The sequence below is a fragment of the Melanostigma gelatinosum genome (genome assembly GCF_949748355.1).
Source record: "Melanostigma gelatinosum genome assembly, chromosome: 11".
Lineage (NCBI taxonomy): Eukaryota > Metazoa > Chordata > Actinopteri > Perciformes > Zoarcidae > Melanostigma > Melanostigma gelatinosum.
In genome coordinates this window covers 15,609,903-15,623,289 of record NC_136644.1, presented here as the reverse complement: position 1 = coordinate 15,623,289, position 13,387 = coordinate 15,609,903, and the positions used below count along the sequence as shown (strand labels likewise).

The 13,387-nt window shown below is 42.1% G+C and overlaps 1 protein-coding gene across 1 annotated transcript; it reads left to right on the top strand.

The window, feature by feature from the left end:
• The first annotated feature begins 7,107 nt into the window (after positions 1 to 7,107).
• On the top strand, positions 7,108 to 11,402 carry ankrd49 (ankyrin repeat domain 49). The gene is made up of 3 exons (XM_079279421.1): positions 7,108 to 7,163; positions 7,870 to 8,106; positions 10,786 to 11,402. The coding sequence occupies exons 2-3, from the start codon at positions 7,876 to 7,878 to the stop codon at positions 11,260 to 11,262; spliced, it is 708 nt and encodes a 235-aa protein (XP_079135547.1). The 5' UTR covers positions 7,108 to 7,163; positions 7,870 to 7,875; the 3' UTR covers positions 11,263 to 11,402.
• Positions 11,403 to 13,387: the final 1,985 nt, after the last annotated feature.

The following is a 13,387-nucleotide window of genomic DNA, read 5'->3' as shown; positions in this document are numbered from 1 at the left end:
AAGGCCAGTGGTGCCGTACTAAGGTCAAGTACGTGGGGCTCACGGTGGGCGCAGACGGCATTGAACCTCTGGCAGAGAGGATACAAGCCATCCGAAACACCAAAGCTCCGACAAACGTGTCGGAACTCAGGAGCTTCCTGGGTGTCTGCAACTATTCACGGCAGTTCATGGAGGACTACGCAGAAATAGCCAGACCCCTCACGGAGCTCCTGCGCAAAGATAGCCCTTTCGAATGGGGGGGACCCCAAGAGCAATCCTTCCGCCAAATGAAGGAGAAGCTCTGCTCCGCCCCCTGTCTGGCCTACCCAGACAAAGACAAAGAGTTCCATCTTGAGGCCAGCTTCTCTTCCCAGTGCCTTAGCGCTGCTTTGGCACAGAAATACGCCAGCCGACCTTTAAGCACCGTCGAGATTAAGTTCTCCGACTGCGAAAAGGCCCTTCTTGCCACCGTTTGGGCTGTGGAACATTTCCGTAGCTACATCGGAGGTCAGAAAGTCATCATTGAGACTTACCACCCACGGCTGACCGAAGGAAGGTTGAGCGGAGTCCAAGCCCACGACACAGTCGACCGGGCCAAGCAGACGACCGCTCACATCCTCGACCAATTACACAAGTTCTTGGTCACTGAGGAGGATCTTAGCAGTAAGCACCGACCTAAGAGATTCCTCGGCGGTCTGCTCGTCGCAGCATCGGCCATTGGGTCCCTTTTCTCCATCGGCCTCTCGGCCGCCAACTCAATTAGCCTGAGCGCGCTCCAAAGACACATGGGCGAACTTGACAAAGAAATGCCAGAGATCCAACAGCGAATCCAACTCCAACAAGCACAGTTACAGGGCCTGGGTAAAACCCTTCAGTGAACCATCGTCACTGTAAACTTACATTCTGCTCTCCTCAATAACACCTTGCATGCCTTAGCTACCCTCTCCGAAGTAGTCCAAGAAGACATAACCTATGTACGAGTAGTACAAGATTTAATGCAGGATCTCATCAGAGAAATCAGCTCATCGGTCAATAGCTTGACCAGTGGGAAAATCCCACCCTATCTGGTCCCTTTGGACCTTAGAAATCCTTAGATCTGCGACCACTACTGTTGTGCAACCATCACAGGTACAAGCTTATAGTCTTGGCAGCGCCATCCCGATTTCGGTAGATCCAAAGAACCTAGAAATAGGATTCATTCTGAATCTACCAATCATAGAGAGACAAAATGTATATCGAATGAAGTCAGTTTTGAATGTCGGATTCTGGAAAGGTGATACACATGTACACCTCACAACACCGCCAATCCTTGGTTACCATGATGACGATCTCTCCCTCTACCTCATCCCCAACCTAGGCATGTGTACAAAAACTAAAGACATCCACTGGGTCTGCCCGAGCAACCCTTTCGTTAGAGACGTAACAGGCTACCTCTGCGGCTTGAGAGCCGAGTCCCCTGAACAGAGGTGCCGAGGTAGTCTGTCCGTCAAGGATGATGGTACGGAGACGAGAGTAGAACGAGCAGGCAACAAATGGCTGGTTAGCACCCCCGCCACCGAAGTCCTCGTATCCTACGATCGCCACGACACCGCCACTAAGCTAACTTTACCAAATCAGACATTCTTTTTGACAGTTCCACAAGGAGCCACACTGCACATCAATGACATCATCCTCCATTACCTCAACCCAGACACACACAATGTAGAAATTGAGATTATGGACGCCTTCAAGGGTCACAACCTCACCATTGATGATAACATTCAACAGCAGCTTCTAACAGAAGGGACGAAATTGGTCCAGTTCAGCCTCAAACCCACTGGACTCACTACCACATTGTTTAACCATTTGATTAGGTCCAACCCCTATCAGGCAAACAACCTCAGCATGCTAGCCTTGGGACTCTTTCTTAGTGGCTGGATAATCACAGCAATCGTCGCACATATTATGTACAAATACATCCAGAAGCTGCAGAACAGACTGGATTCCCTCCTATACGGAGCTCCACGTGTTAGCCACCCGGCGACCGCTCCGCTGACAGTCTCCAGTCCTGTCTAGGAGTAGAATCAGTAACCACTGTATCCCTCCTCTGCTTCCCTTCTTTCTACCTCTTTTCTTTTTATCCTTTGTGTTTTGTTTTTGTTTTATTTGGGGTGTTACGTTCTTTGACACTATACCACAATGCTTGAAGTATCACAACATCATATTAGCGATTGAATTATTTGGGAATAATGTTTTGCTCACCTATGATTTGAATTGTGTATGATAGTAGATGTAGGGAAAAAGTAGTTAAAGCCATCTGCCCAGATGCCACCTTCGTTAGCAACCAGACACCAGTGAACTCTGAACTCTGAACTCTGAACATTGAACACTGCCTGTTAACCACTGCTTTTGATCCCAGGAATACTTGGACTGTCTAACCTCTTCAGGTTCTCAGGAATATATGGACAGTTTTTCCCCAGCACATGGATGTAAGTGCCAGCCCTTGGTTTGCTCTAAAGACCGTGACCAGCATCCCGCTCTTCAGACCAAAGGGGGGATGTTGGGGTTCTGGCGCCACCTCCTGGCTGGTTGAGTCCCTCACATGGGCCTCCCCTCCTCACAAATGACCTGGGGTCTGATCCTTGCCCCCTGGAGATGACCACACCTCCACCTTCGGTCCACCGCGGAGGTGGACCTTTCATTGGCCGACAAGCCGTCTCCCGCTGTGCGCAGAGACCCGCTTATAAGCGGCAACGCAGCCCAAAATCGCTCTCTTCGCTCTGGACTTCCGTCTAGTCTCAAGAAGAATCACCAGAGGACCCGATCGACCTCAACCCCCACTCATCTCAGCACGCACGTGCCATTTCGCTGGACGAAATCGACCACGTCTATTCTGAGTTTAAGGCCTTGGCCCGCGGAAAGCATCCTTCCTCCCACGCGCCACTCCCCACCTTCGTATACACGCTACGGTACTAGGGAGACCAAACAATCTTCCTTCACCGACCATTACCGGGAGAAACGAACCGACACGTGTCTCAGCCGACGTTGGAAACCACAGGCCCTCCTCTCTGCAGCGAACCGGGCCAAAACAGCAGCCGCTCACCAGCGACGCCGAAACAGCCGCAGCCTCATGCCTTTCTTTTCCTCCTGGAGGAGGAAAGACCATTCATCGACAAACACTCTACAACCTTGCCACGAAGCATCTCATAGTAAGAGTCACGGTGTCTGGGCGTAGTTTAGCTTAAATTAACTTAAGTTTAATTCAGGCCATTCATTTATATGTTATTATTCCCGTGTTTTTGTCGTGTTAAAGTCATTGTTTTCGTTTTGCTGAGAGATTACGCAATCGTCGACGGAGCTCCGAGGCCCGTCGTACTGTGCGTTTCCTGTTTGACTGTTGCTTTTGGGATTATTTGATTTCATCTTTGTTCTTGCTCTATTTCCTCGAGTCGATTCTGTGAGTGAAGTGTGGAAACGCGACTATCGGGCATAAGTGTCGTCAGTTCGCGAAGCGACAACGGCAACTTGTGTGAGATACGCTCGGCGATCCTCATTTTCACTACGACGCGACATCGCACACAGAAACTCTGATTCCTCTCTCTGCCCTTTTATTCCTCTTGTTTTCCGTAACTTGCACACACATAGAGCTCCGGATTGTGGGTGAAACTCTCACCTATTGTTCCAACACACGTGTGCGCCGACACACGCAACCACATATAGCTGACCCCCCCCCCTCTCCATTCGCCATTTGGTCTAAGTCACTCGACTCCGCCATCTGGTGGTAGGTTTTAGCTATAACGCTTTAAGGCCCCTCCCTGTTTGTCTGCGTCACTCGACGCCGCCATCTTTGTAGTCTTTAGCGATAGCTTTAAAGACTCACCTTCCTTTCCATACACAGACCCACACACACACACACACACACACATACTTGTATTACATACATCATCACCCATTTTATTCATTTGTTTAGATATTAGGCACATAAAATTGTATGATAGCGTTGTTGGTTGTGATATTAATTGATCTGATCACTTATTACTTCTATTTAATAAATTCTGTTATATTTTAAAGAGCAGTCGTTTGTGATTACTTGTGCATATTTGTGTAATAAGATCTGTATGTAGTAGTCTTGTGTACGAACTTAACCCTTCACTGTCACTTCGAATGTGTAGTCGCACCCGACTATTGACATTACGAGTGGCCACTAATTATGAGACTTAGTTTATCGTTTGGTTATTAGTCCCTGTTTACAGGGTGGTGCCCCGTTGTTATTAATAATCATTAATAATTGTTACTTACATTAATAATTCTATTGATGTCAAGAATTCAGTTTCTTAAATGCTGATAACGCAAACACGCCCCTCTACGTTCCCAACAGCAGACATACAAAGAACATAGGATGAAATCCAATACATACGAATGTGGTCTTCAAACTACAAGTAGTCTACAGATTGGATCTAACAGGATGTAACTGTTTCTTCGACTTACAGAATTTTATTTGAAGGCTGCTGGATATAATCCCGACCTGTGAGAAGCAGCAATGTGCCGCAAGACATCCAGTCGGCTGGAAATCCAAAAGAAGTGAATCTCTGTGAAATGGACTGGTAACAGGTCCACCATCAGGAAAAGAGGAAGAGTCTAATGTTTTAACAATCTAGTGGTTCACCTAAGGATTCTGATGACAATGTCAAAAGACTTCAAGCAGCAGGAGGCTTTCAATTAATCTATTGCTTGGCAATAACACAGAACGAAAGGATGAATGTAAAGCAATCATCAAGTTGAACAAAGATGGAAGTCACTTCAATCCAATTAACGTCATATTGGCACTTGTGAAAGTTACGTTTGTACTTAATGGACAGAAGACTGCTAATCGTTGCAAAGGATGAAGGTTGATCAGTGAGAAGGGGACTGAGAAAACCGAGAGCCTCTCGATCGTACTTTATTTAGTACTTCTTTGATGTACTTCTTACCAAAGAAAGTCTTGCTGGGCATGTTGAGTCATTCAGTGAGAGAATATATTCCACCACCACTTAGATGGTTTAAGTGGCAGCGTATTGTCATGTAAAACGTAGCATGACAATGAAAAGGAAAGGGAAGGTGTGCATGGTGCATATGGAAAATGTAGTGGAAACAATGGAGTAAAGGTCTTTCTTCTTCCTTCTTTCTTCCTCCTTAAATATAAAAGTATTTTCAAGGTAATTCCCACAGTAGACTGGGCTTATAGAGCTGAATAAATGTAGAGTGGCAATCCTTAAGAGTTCAGTCCTGGTTGATTTAGATTCCAAATTTCTGTGAAAACAAAGGGATTGTGCTTTAAATCTATCCGTCTGGAGTCTTGTGCCATGTCCGATATTCCATACTATCATTTTCATATCTACTATTTTTTTTCTATAATATGTTTCAAAATGATGTGGAGAGTTTTTGTGTATTCAATGGAGAAGAACTGTAATACAGCAATTTTTCTGAAATGTCACCACAAACACCTAGTTTGTATTTTTCCAAATATATCTCATATGTAAATATTGCAATACTTTAATCAGTCGACCATAGGCTCAATCACCATTTTGTTATATAGTGACTTAACAGACATTTATTTAAATGATAATCATCAAGATTGCCACTTTAGGGAATACTGTGGAGTAGTATAAAGGTTTATAAACATGGAAGGTAATAGATGAATCCACAGATACATTACAATTGATATTAAATACAGAATCTATATGTTCCAAAAAGTAAAACGTGTGGTAAAAGGAAAGTTGTACCTTGGTGAAATTATCAGTACAGGAAGGCCATAAAAGAACAAATTCAAGCTTTTAAAATGGTGAAAAATAATTTAAATCAAGAAAATGGTATTGATGATGAAAGCAAGAGAGCTGAGGCGAGGACAATTATTAAATCAACAAAGACACATTCACAAAGGTTGTTTTTCTCAAGCATAGGACGGGAAATCAATCATATTGGACCTTCCGTGGATAGAACAAGCATATTAAAAAAGTAATTTGCTCAGATTCAGCAGCAGCTCAGAGATTTGTCACCGAGGCAAACAGTCTGAGAGGATCTGATGATGGAAATGTACATCATGCTCCTAAGATGACAAAGTATGGGTTGGCCTATAGAAGTGCAGTTTTAATTAGTACTGGCTCAAAGGTGTTATAATGAAAAGGCAGACAAATTAAGGTGACAACAAAATGATAAAAGTAGCTCATGGTAGGGGAGATGCAAAATCATTAATTCGGAAAGTTATAATTAACGCTTGGCAGAAGGAATTGGATGCGGACAATAAAGGGAGACGTTATTATAATCTACAAATATCTGGTTAAACAGTTAAGAAATATTGTACATGAGACAGGACGGGAGTGGAATAATAAAAGCTGGCTACTGATCCGTCGATGCACTAACCACTGGCCAACTTGCATGGACATCAAATGTATGCAAGATGGCAAGGATGATAACAGAAAGGTTGTTATATGAGAAAATAAGAATGCTGGCAAGTTATATCAGCCAGGTTTTATAAAAGGTAGGAATATACATGGACGAGTAATAAATGTGTTGAGATGGAGACTGGTAGGTAATTGCGAGCATGTTGCTCCTTGATGAACCCATTGTATGTGGCCTTGATAACATCTGTGTTAGATCACTGCAGAGTAGCTTATGGATCAGCAGCCAGGTCTCTTATAAGGACTTTGGTTGTGATTCAGGCACAGACATTGAGAGTGTGCAGTGGGGCTTTTAAAACATTGGCAGTACATGCCGTACAGAAATGAGAGAAATGACGTTGGATTTTAGAAGAATGCAATTGATGGCAAATTACAGAACAAATTTTCTCTGACACAGTTATTCTTACCCATAAAAGGAGTGTTGCATGAGGTCTTGGGAAATGGGAGGTGTCAGAAGTCGGGTATAAATAAACCCTTCATGCGGTTGTGGCTCCATGGATGCTTGTATTGACTTTTTGTTGAGAGATTTTTTTTGGGGTAAAACGTAGAAGATAAAAAATAAAAAAGATATGGTAAATTATATGAAATATGGAGAAGGGTGTGTGTGTTTGGGGGGGGGGGGGGTTCGTCGTGGAGGGATATTGTCTGGAGCAATAGGTGGCGGTAATGCACCATAACTCTTGTTGCCAACCGCCATTAAACAAGAAGAAGAAGAAGAAGCAAAAGAAGAAGAAGAAGAAGAAGAAGAAGAACCCACACAACTAGTAGGTCAGGGAGAGTTTTATCATATCAGCGTCTATTCCTTAAAGTACTCTCGTCTGGCTCCACGGTATCTACAGCTCTTAACAACGTCACACATTTGCCAGTTCATTAGTTAGGTACCGTAAACATTACACAGTTCACGTTGAGATAGCTAAAGCTAATGCTACACACTACTTTCTACTGACGTTACACCAGCCCAGTTGAATCTGTTTATTAAAGAGTTGTTGATTCACGTACAATTTAGCCTCCAGTCATTTTGGAGACTTCAGTTTCTGGTGCCGTTGAACTGTATTGCATTATACTGAGTGCTATTTCTAGTCTGTGTCCTAACCACATTGGTATAAACGGGCAAGATGTGTGACTAGTAACGTGAACGTCGTGCACGTCTTGTGATGTACTTAATAACAACTATTTGTTTGTACATTACAAAATGGAAAATAAAAGTTAGAGCGAGATTCTAGGGCTGCAACTAACTATTTACATTATCTATTCATCTGCATTAATATATGATTTAATGTAACTATTAAAAATGAAAGCTGCTGGTCACCTTGAGTGATATATAGGCCGACATATGAAACATTCAAAATAATACAACTAAATAGAAATAATGATTTCTTTTTTTCACACGAGATTATAAAAGGACACTAACATTGTGAAATCCCTTTGATGGTCACTAGATGTCTTTCTGTCTTGAATTCTGTGACACAAACAGTAAGTGATGGAGTTTCCAGAAGGTTTCAACCAGCTTGAGCTGCTGAATACACACGGACACCTGATCCCCAGAGGGGCCAGCAGCCTGTGGACCGGAAGCAAGGATGAGGAGGAAGAGGTGGAAGAGGAGGAGGAGGAGGAGGAGGGGGACCACAGTGAGGAGTGGTATCTAGAAAAAGAAGAAACTCTCAAAGACAAACCAAAGGTGCTCATTCTGTGGGCAGCGGAAAACCAACGCGTAAGTAATGTTAGTTACCTCCTCAAGAGAGGAAATTGGTTTGTTTGTTTGCTTGTTTGTACACACATTACAGTATGTTTCACTTTCATTAACATTGCAAGGTAGGGCATTTGTGCTGAATTCATGTTGTTTCGGAATAATCTGAAACATGAGTTCCTGACTGAGGAAAATGAACTGAAAATTCATGTGAATGCCCAAAACAACAAACCTCGTGAATGGTGCATTCACGAGAAGCATGTGAATGCACCATTGTCTGCACTTTCCGAGTGCCAGTCTAGTTTTCTTATTAATTGCTGTTAAATTGTTCCAGCGTCCGTGTGTTTTTGTGGCCAGCACAGACCAGCAGGTTTTTAATCCGTGCTATAGCTGCCTTTCTAAAACTGTTCAGTTCTGCTTCTGCTGCCAAACGTCAACTTAAGCTGCAGCTGAATGTCTGACATGGTGTGCTGTGGGATTTTGGCAGAAACTTGTCCAAATATTTCCGAGATAAAATGACAAAATATGTATTGGTGTTTTATTCCAACAACACGGAAAACAGGTCCAGCAATCCAACTTCTGTAAGTCGGCTGGCATAACGGTGTGCGTGCGAATCTTTCCTTCCTAAACACAAACATTGCCTGTAAACTGCTGTCGATGAAATTAATTGTCATTTTCTTCTAATTTAAAACAAAACCGATAAGTATGATTTTAGAAAGTTTTGTCAACATTCACAAATATTTCTGTGGTTTAACCCTCATCCTGCAAACATATTTAACGTACATGTACTCATCATAGCAAAATGTCAAAATATTATTTGCTGTGTAATTAATGTCATCTGAAGATAAAAACAGACATATTAGGAAAGTTACAGTGAAATGTAATATGTTCCCCTAGGAACTCAATGCATTGGTATTCAAAATAATTATTTTAAAGGCAGTAATTCAAATATAAACAGAACACTCTCACATGTAGTCATTCGGAACAATTTGAATGATAGAATAAAGCACCTGTGAGATATGACAGCAAGTAGACCCCTACTGTCCCGGTAGGTATGTTATGAACTGAAAGTGACACATGCAGTACAACTATTGGGCCGATTCTGAATATGATTTGGACTTGACAACTAATTGGACCTGAGTATGATCTGGTCTGGGTCAGTTGGTGTAAATAGTATAGTGTGTGATCTGTAAAGATGTTTTTTTTCAACTGTTCAGATCATGTCACTGCCAGTCTTGTTCATAAAGATTTTTGAAAAACATATTCGACATATGCGGATTGATGACGTCTCTTGTGTTTTGCCCAAATGAGACGTACTAGTACACAAACAGCTTTCGCTGAGGTGTGCCTCATTTTTATAAAGTTCACTCACCTCCACTTCCCTCTGTAGGCTGTCTACATTGTCCACCCAAAAGCTCTGCGTTTTCTGTTTCTTGGGCCTTTTCCCTGTAAACTGCTCTGCATATACACCATGCAAGCTGCTGGTCGTGTCGGTACAAGATTATGTAACAACTGGTGTTCTCACAGGATTTGCAGGGTAACTGTTGTCTTGTGTATTTAGTCAGTCGTAAGGTTTATGCGCCTTCCTCCTGACCACCAAAGACTAAACATTGAAGAGGGCTCCCCCTAGTTTTTTTTAAATGAATACAGATAAACTAAGGGTGGGATCATTTGAATTAATTTGACTCTAGTGTTGATTTCAAAACAATACTTTTTCAATATCTTACTTTGAGAAATGTGGATGTTTTTCTGCCAAACCTTTGAATTGAGAAATAATATTTATTTAAGAGCTCAGGAGATCAAGCTGATAGGACTGTTATTAGGCCTTTCACCTTTTAGTGCCATGGAAGTGAAAGCCACCGGTCAGTGAGAGAATATTTCAGTTAATATTTAGGCGTGAACAGTTTTCAGCCTATTTTTTTCCGTGCAATCAAAACACAAGAAAAAGTCAAAATAGCAGCCACGAGGTAGCTCAACTCATTGCCCGCCACGGGAAACCTTTCTCAGATGGTGACTTCATAAAACAGTGCCTCACTAAAGTGACAAGTATAATGTGCCCGGAATAAATGCAGGAATTCAACAACGTGGGCCATATTACATTATATTTTTAGAAGTTGCTGCGGGCCAATTAAAAATGGACCGTACTTGGCCCACGGGCCGTAGTTTGGACACCCCTGGTCTAGTGAGTCTCCTCATCTATGTCCCAGCAAAATAACCCAAAGATACCCTGAGAGGTTTCATAATTTGATAGTTCTGTGAAATATTTGCGGAGAATTGCATAGTCTTTTGCCTCAGGGAGTGTTGTTATGTTTGTCCACCCCATTTTTCACACTCTTTGATAAATGTTTATTGGCGTAACTGAAACTGAATAAATTGCAAAAAGCTTCAGCCAACCCTACTTTGAACAAAGGTTCAGACAACCCTCTTTGCTGGGATGGTCCTGCTTCAGAAGTATTTTTTCACTGTGATCTTCATACAGATGAAGGAAGAAATTCTACTCTACAAATACTTGTTTGTATTTACTCAGGATAAGTGTGACCGGAATAGAAGATAATTCAGTTGGAAAAACGTTATGTACAGAGAGGTGAAAGTTACCAACATGAAAGGCTGGGAAGGGGGTTAGAATAATCAAAGTAATAGGTTCATGAGACTTCTCGTTTATACTTTCCTGACCCTCGGCATTTTTGCATTTTGTTTTCTCAGCTTGCAACAGTCCACAGGCTGTTAACGGCTGATCCCTTGCTGGTGCACTGCTGTGATGAGGACGGATACACTCCACTGCATCGTGCAGCATACAGCGGCCATGTTGATGTGGTTTCTGCTTTAATCGCCGGCGGGTCTAAGGTTAACCCTCGCACCATCGATGGCTGGACGCCGCTTCACAGCGCCTGCCGCTGGAGCCGCGTCACTGTGGCGAGTTTTCTTCTGCAACATGGGGCCGAACTGAACGCCCAGACCAACGGTGGACTCACACCACTGCACTTGGCCGCCTCCGACACCACCGCCTTCAGGTCAGACTCTCCTCACACGTTGGAGCTCCTCCTCTCTCAACGTCACCTGAAGCCAGAGCTCTGCAGCAGCAGCGGGGAGACGGCCAGTGAGGTTGCCCGGCGTACTGGCCCACATCACGCCCTGTTTGAGATGGTAGAAGACTGTGTCAATGTGGTACCATCTCATTAATGAAAAAGAGATGTTTTCTACCTTCTTTTTTATAGATAAGATTGAGCATTATATCACTTGCCATTCATTCCTTGAACTTTTGTAAATACGTGAAACTAATGCTGAGTGCACTGCATTTTAATAAAGTAGCTTTATCAATGCTTAAATCAAAGCGCTACAGTGGAGTAAGTATTTTCTTTGTTTGTTTTCATAGTTTTCATAGCCACAGACTGATGTGTGGTGTCCTTTAAACTGGACATGCTCAAGGTTTTTTTCGCAGGCATCACTATACGCTTTATATGTCCCTCGTTTGGTCCAATGAGGCAGTGTGGAAACTTGAGTCTGCTCCACAGAGAGGAAGGCCGGAGCACATGGCCAGCTGCTGTGTACAGTGGACACGCTGCGATAATAACTCTACCAAAACCGGTTTACAATTAAAAGGAATTTAATCCCACTGATGCAAGTATGATTACAGTGAAGTACACTACTTCTATGAGATATTACAATATTAACCCACTTTGGAAAAAAGTCTTCCCTGGTCCCATGAGACACATCCGTCCCTGGAACCCACGCTAAGCGAGAGAGAGAAAAATACTTCCTATTCCGTCCGAAACTCCTCCCCTTCCGTCTATCCCAATTCCTATTGACTAACTTCCAGGAGTGTATTCGCCTGTCTGTCTGTCTCTGAGTTCTTTAACACATTCAATGACTGTCAGTTGTTGTTTAATCCCTCTATGATAAACATTCCATATAATAGATAATACTTTGCAACTTTAGGCAAAAGCTACATGTCTCAAATTCTACTTCTAGCTACTAATCCTAAAACACTTTATGCTTATCTTAATTATGCATTTCCAAAACACTTATGATTATGACTAATTATGAATTCTTAAATATGAATCATTAAACACTTTTATTATAACTTCTAAACACACAGTTCTACGCTCAAATTTCTTACAGCAGTTGAGGCGAGATGTTGTGCAACATATGCAGCAGCTGCACATCTCGACAGTATTTGCAAAGGTGAATGTTTTACAAATTTTACTTTATTAATCAATTGATTGTATCAAGTGCTCATAGACCAAAATGACACCATCATCATGCTTGTTTTGTCCAAACAACAAAGCTATAAAAACAAATTAAAATTCTTAAAATGATTACTAGGATTGTGAAAATAGTAACAGTAATAGTAATAGTACAATTATTTTTCTGTCAATCGACGAATTAATTGAATAAGCATTTCAGCTGTACTTGTCTATACTGTTGGGTAATTTAATTCACAACAAAACTTACTTTTGTGTGCAAAAAAAACCCTTCATTTGTAAAGTAACTACTAAAACTGTCAAATAGTTGTAGTGAAAAGTGTAAAAAGTATAATGCGTCCCTCTGAATGTAGGAGTAAAAAGAAAAGACTTAAGTACAAATACCTTACATGTTTAGTTAAGTACAGTACTTGAGTAAATGTTCTTAGTTTCTTTCCACCACTGGAGTTTCTTGGCCCACTGAAGATCTGACTGGGCTGGGAATGTTGCCTGTTTAAATATATAACATTGTGGTTTGGAGTCAGTGTGCAGACTTTTCTCAAAAAAGAGGTTGCTATCTTTCTGCTGGACACTGACTGACTCACAAAACCTTATGAGAACATTTCAACAGAGATATATTGTGTTTGGAAGCATCATCATTCTCCCTGTAATTGAGAGTGCCCACAATGTTCTGCTCAGTCAGAGAGAATGGGCACCGAAATGTACTGTTAACCGATGTATTTACACCACAACACTGTCACAAGGTAAACAACGGAGCTTGAATCCCATTTTCATCGCTCAATCACATTTACATTGAATCAGAGTCGGGTTTATTGCCAACCGGGTTTTCGCATCCAAGGAATTTGCCTTGGTGTTTGGTGCAAAACAATAAACTTAGTAATAGAAAATACAGATAAAAGTAAGTACGGCAACAGTCTAGAAACATAATTAAAATATCTATTGTAAAAACAAAGAGCTGTACAGTTTTATGCAATGTGCAAAATATCACAGAATAGATTATAGATGTGCAATCATGTACAGAGACGATGATCCAAAAGGGTCGGCCGACGTCTCCGTAGGGTCCCGTCAGCCTATATATGGTCTAAAAGGCAACTTATACATGG

Bases quoted from the DNA above. Each gene is read 5' to 3' on its own strand.
- ankrd49 (XM_079279421.1), top strand. From the start codon at position 7,876: ATGGAGTTTCCAGAAGGTTTCAACCAGCTTGAGCTGCTGAATACACAC. The intron at 8,107-10,785 runs GTAAGTAATGTT...TTGTTTTCTCAG, and splicing joins GGGCAGCGGAAAACCAACGC to CTTGCAACAGTCCACAGGCT.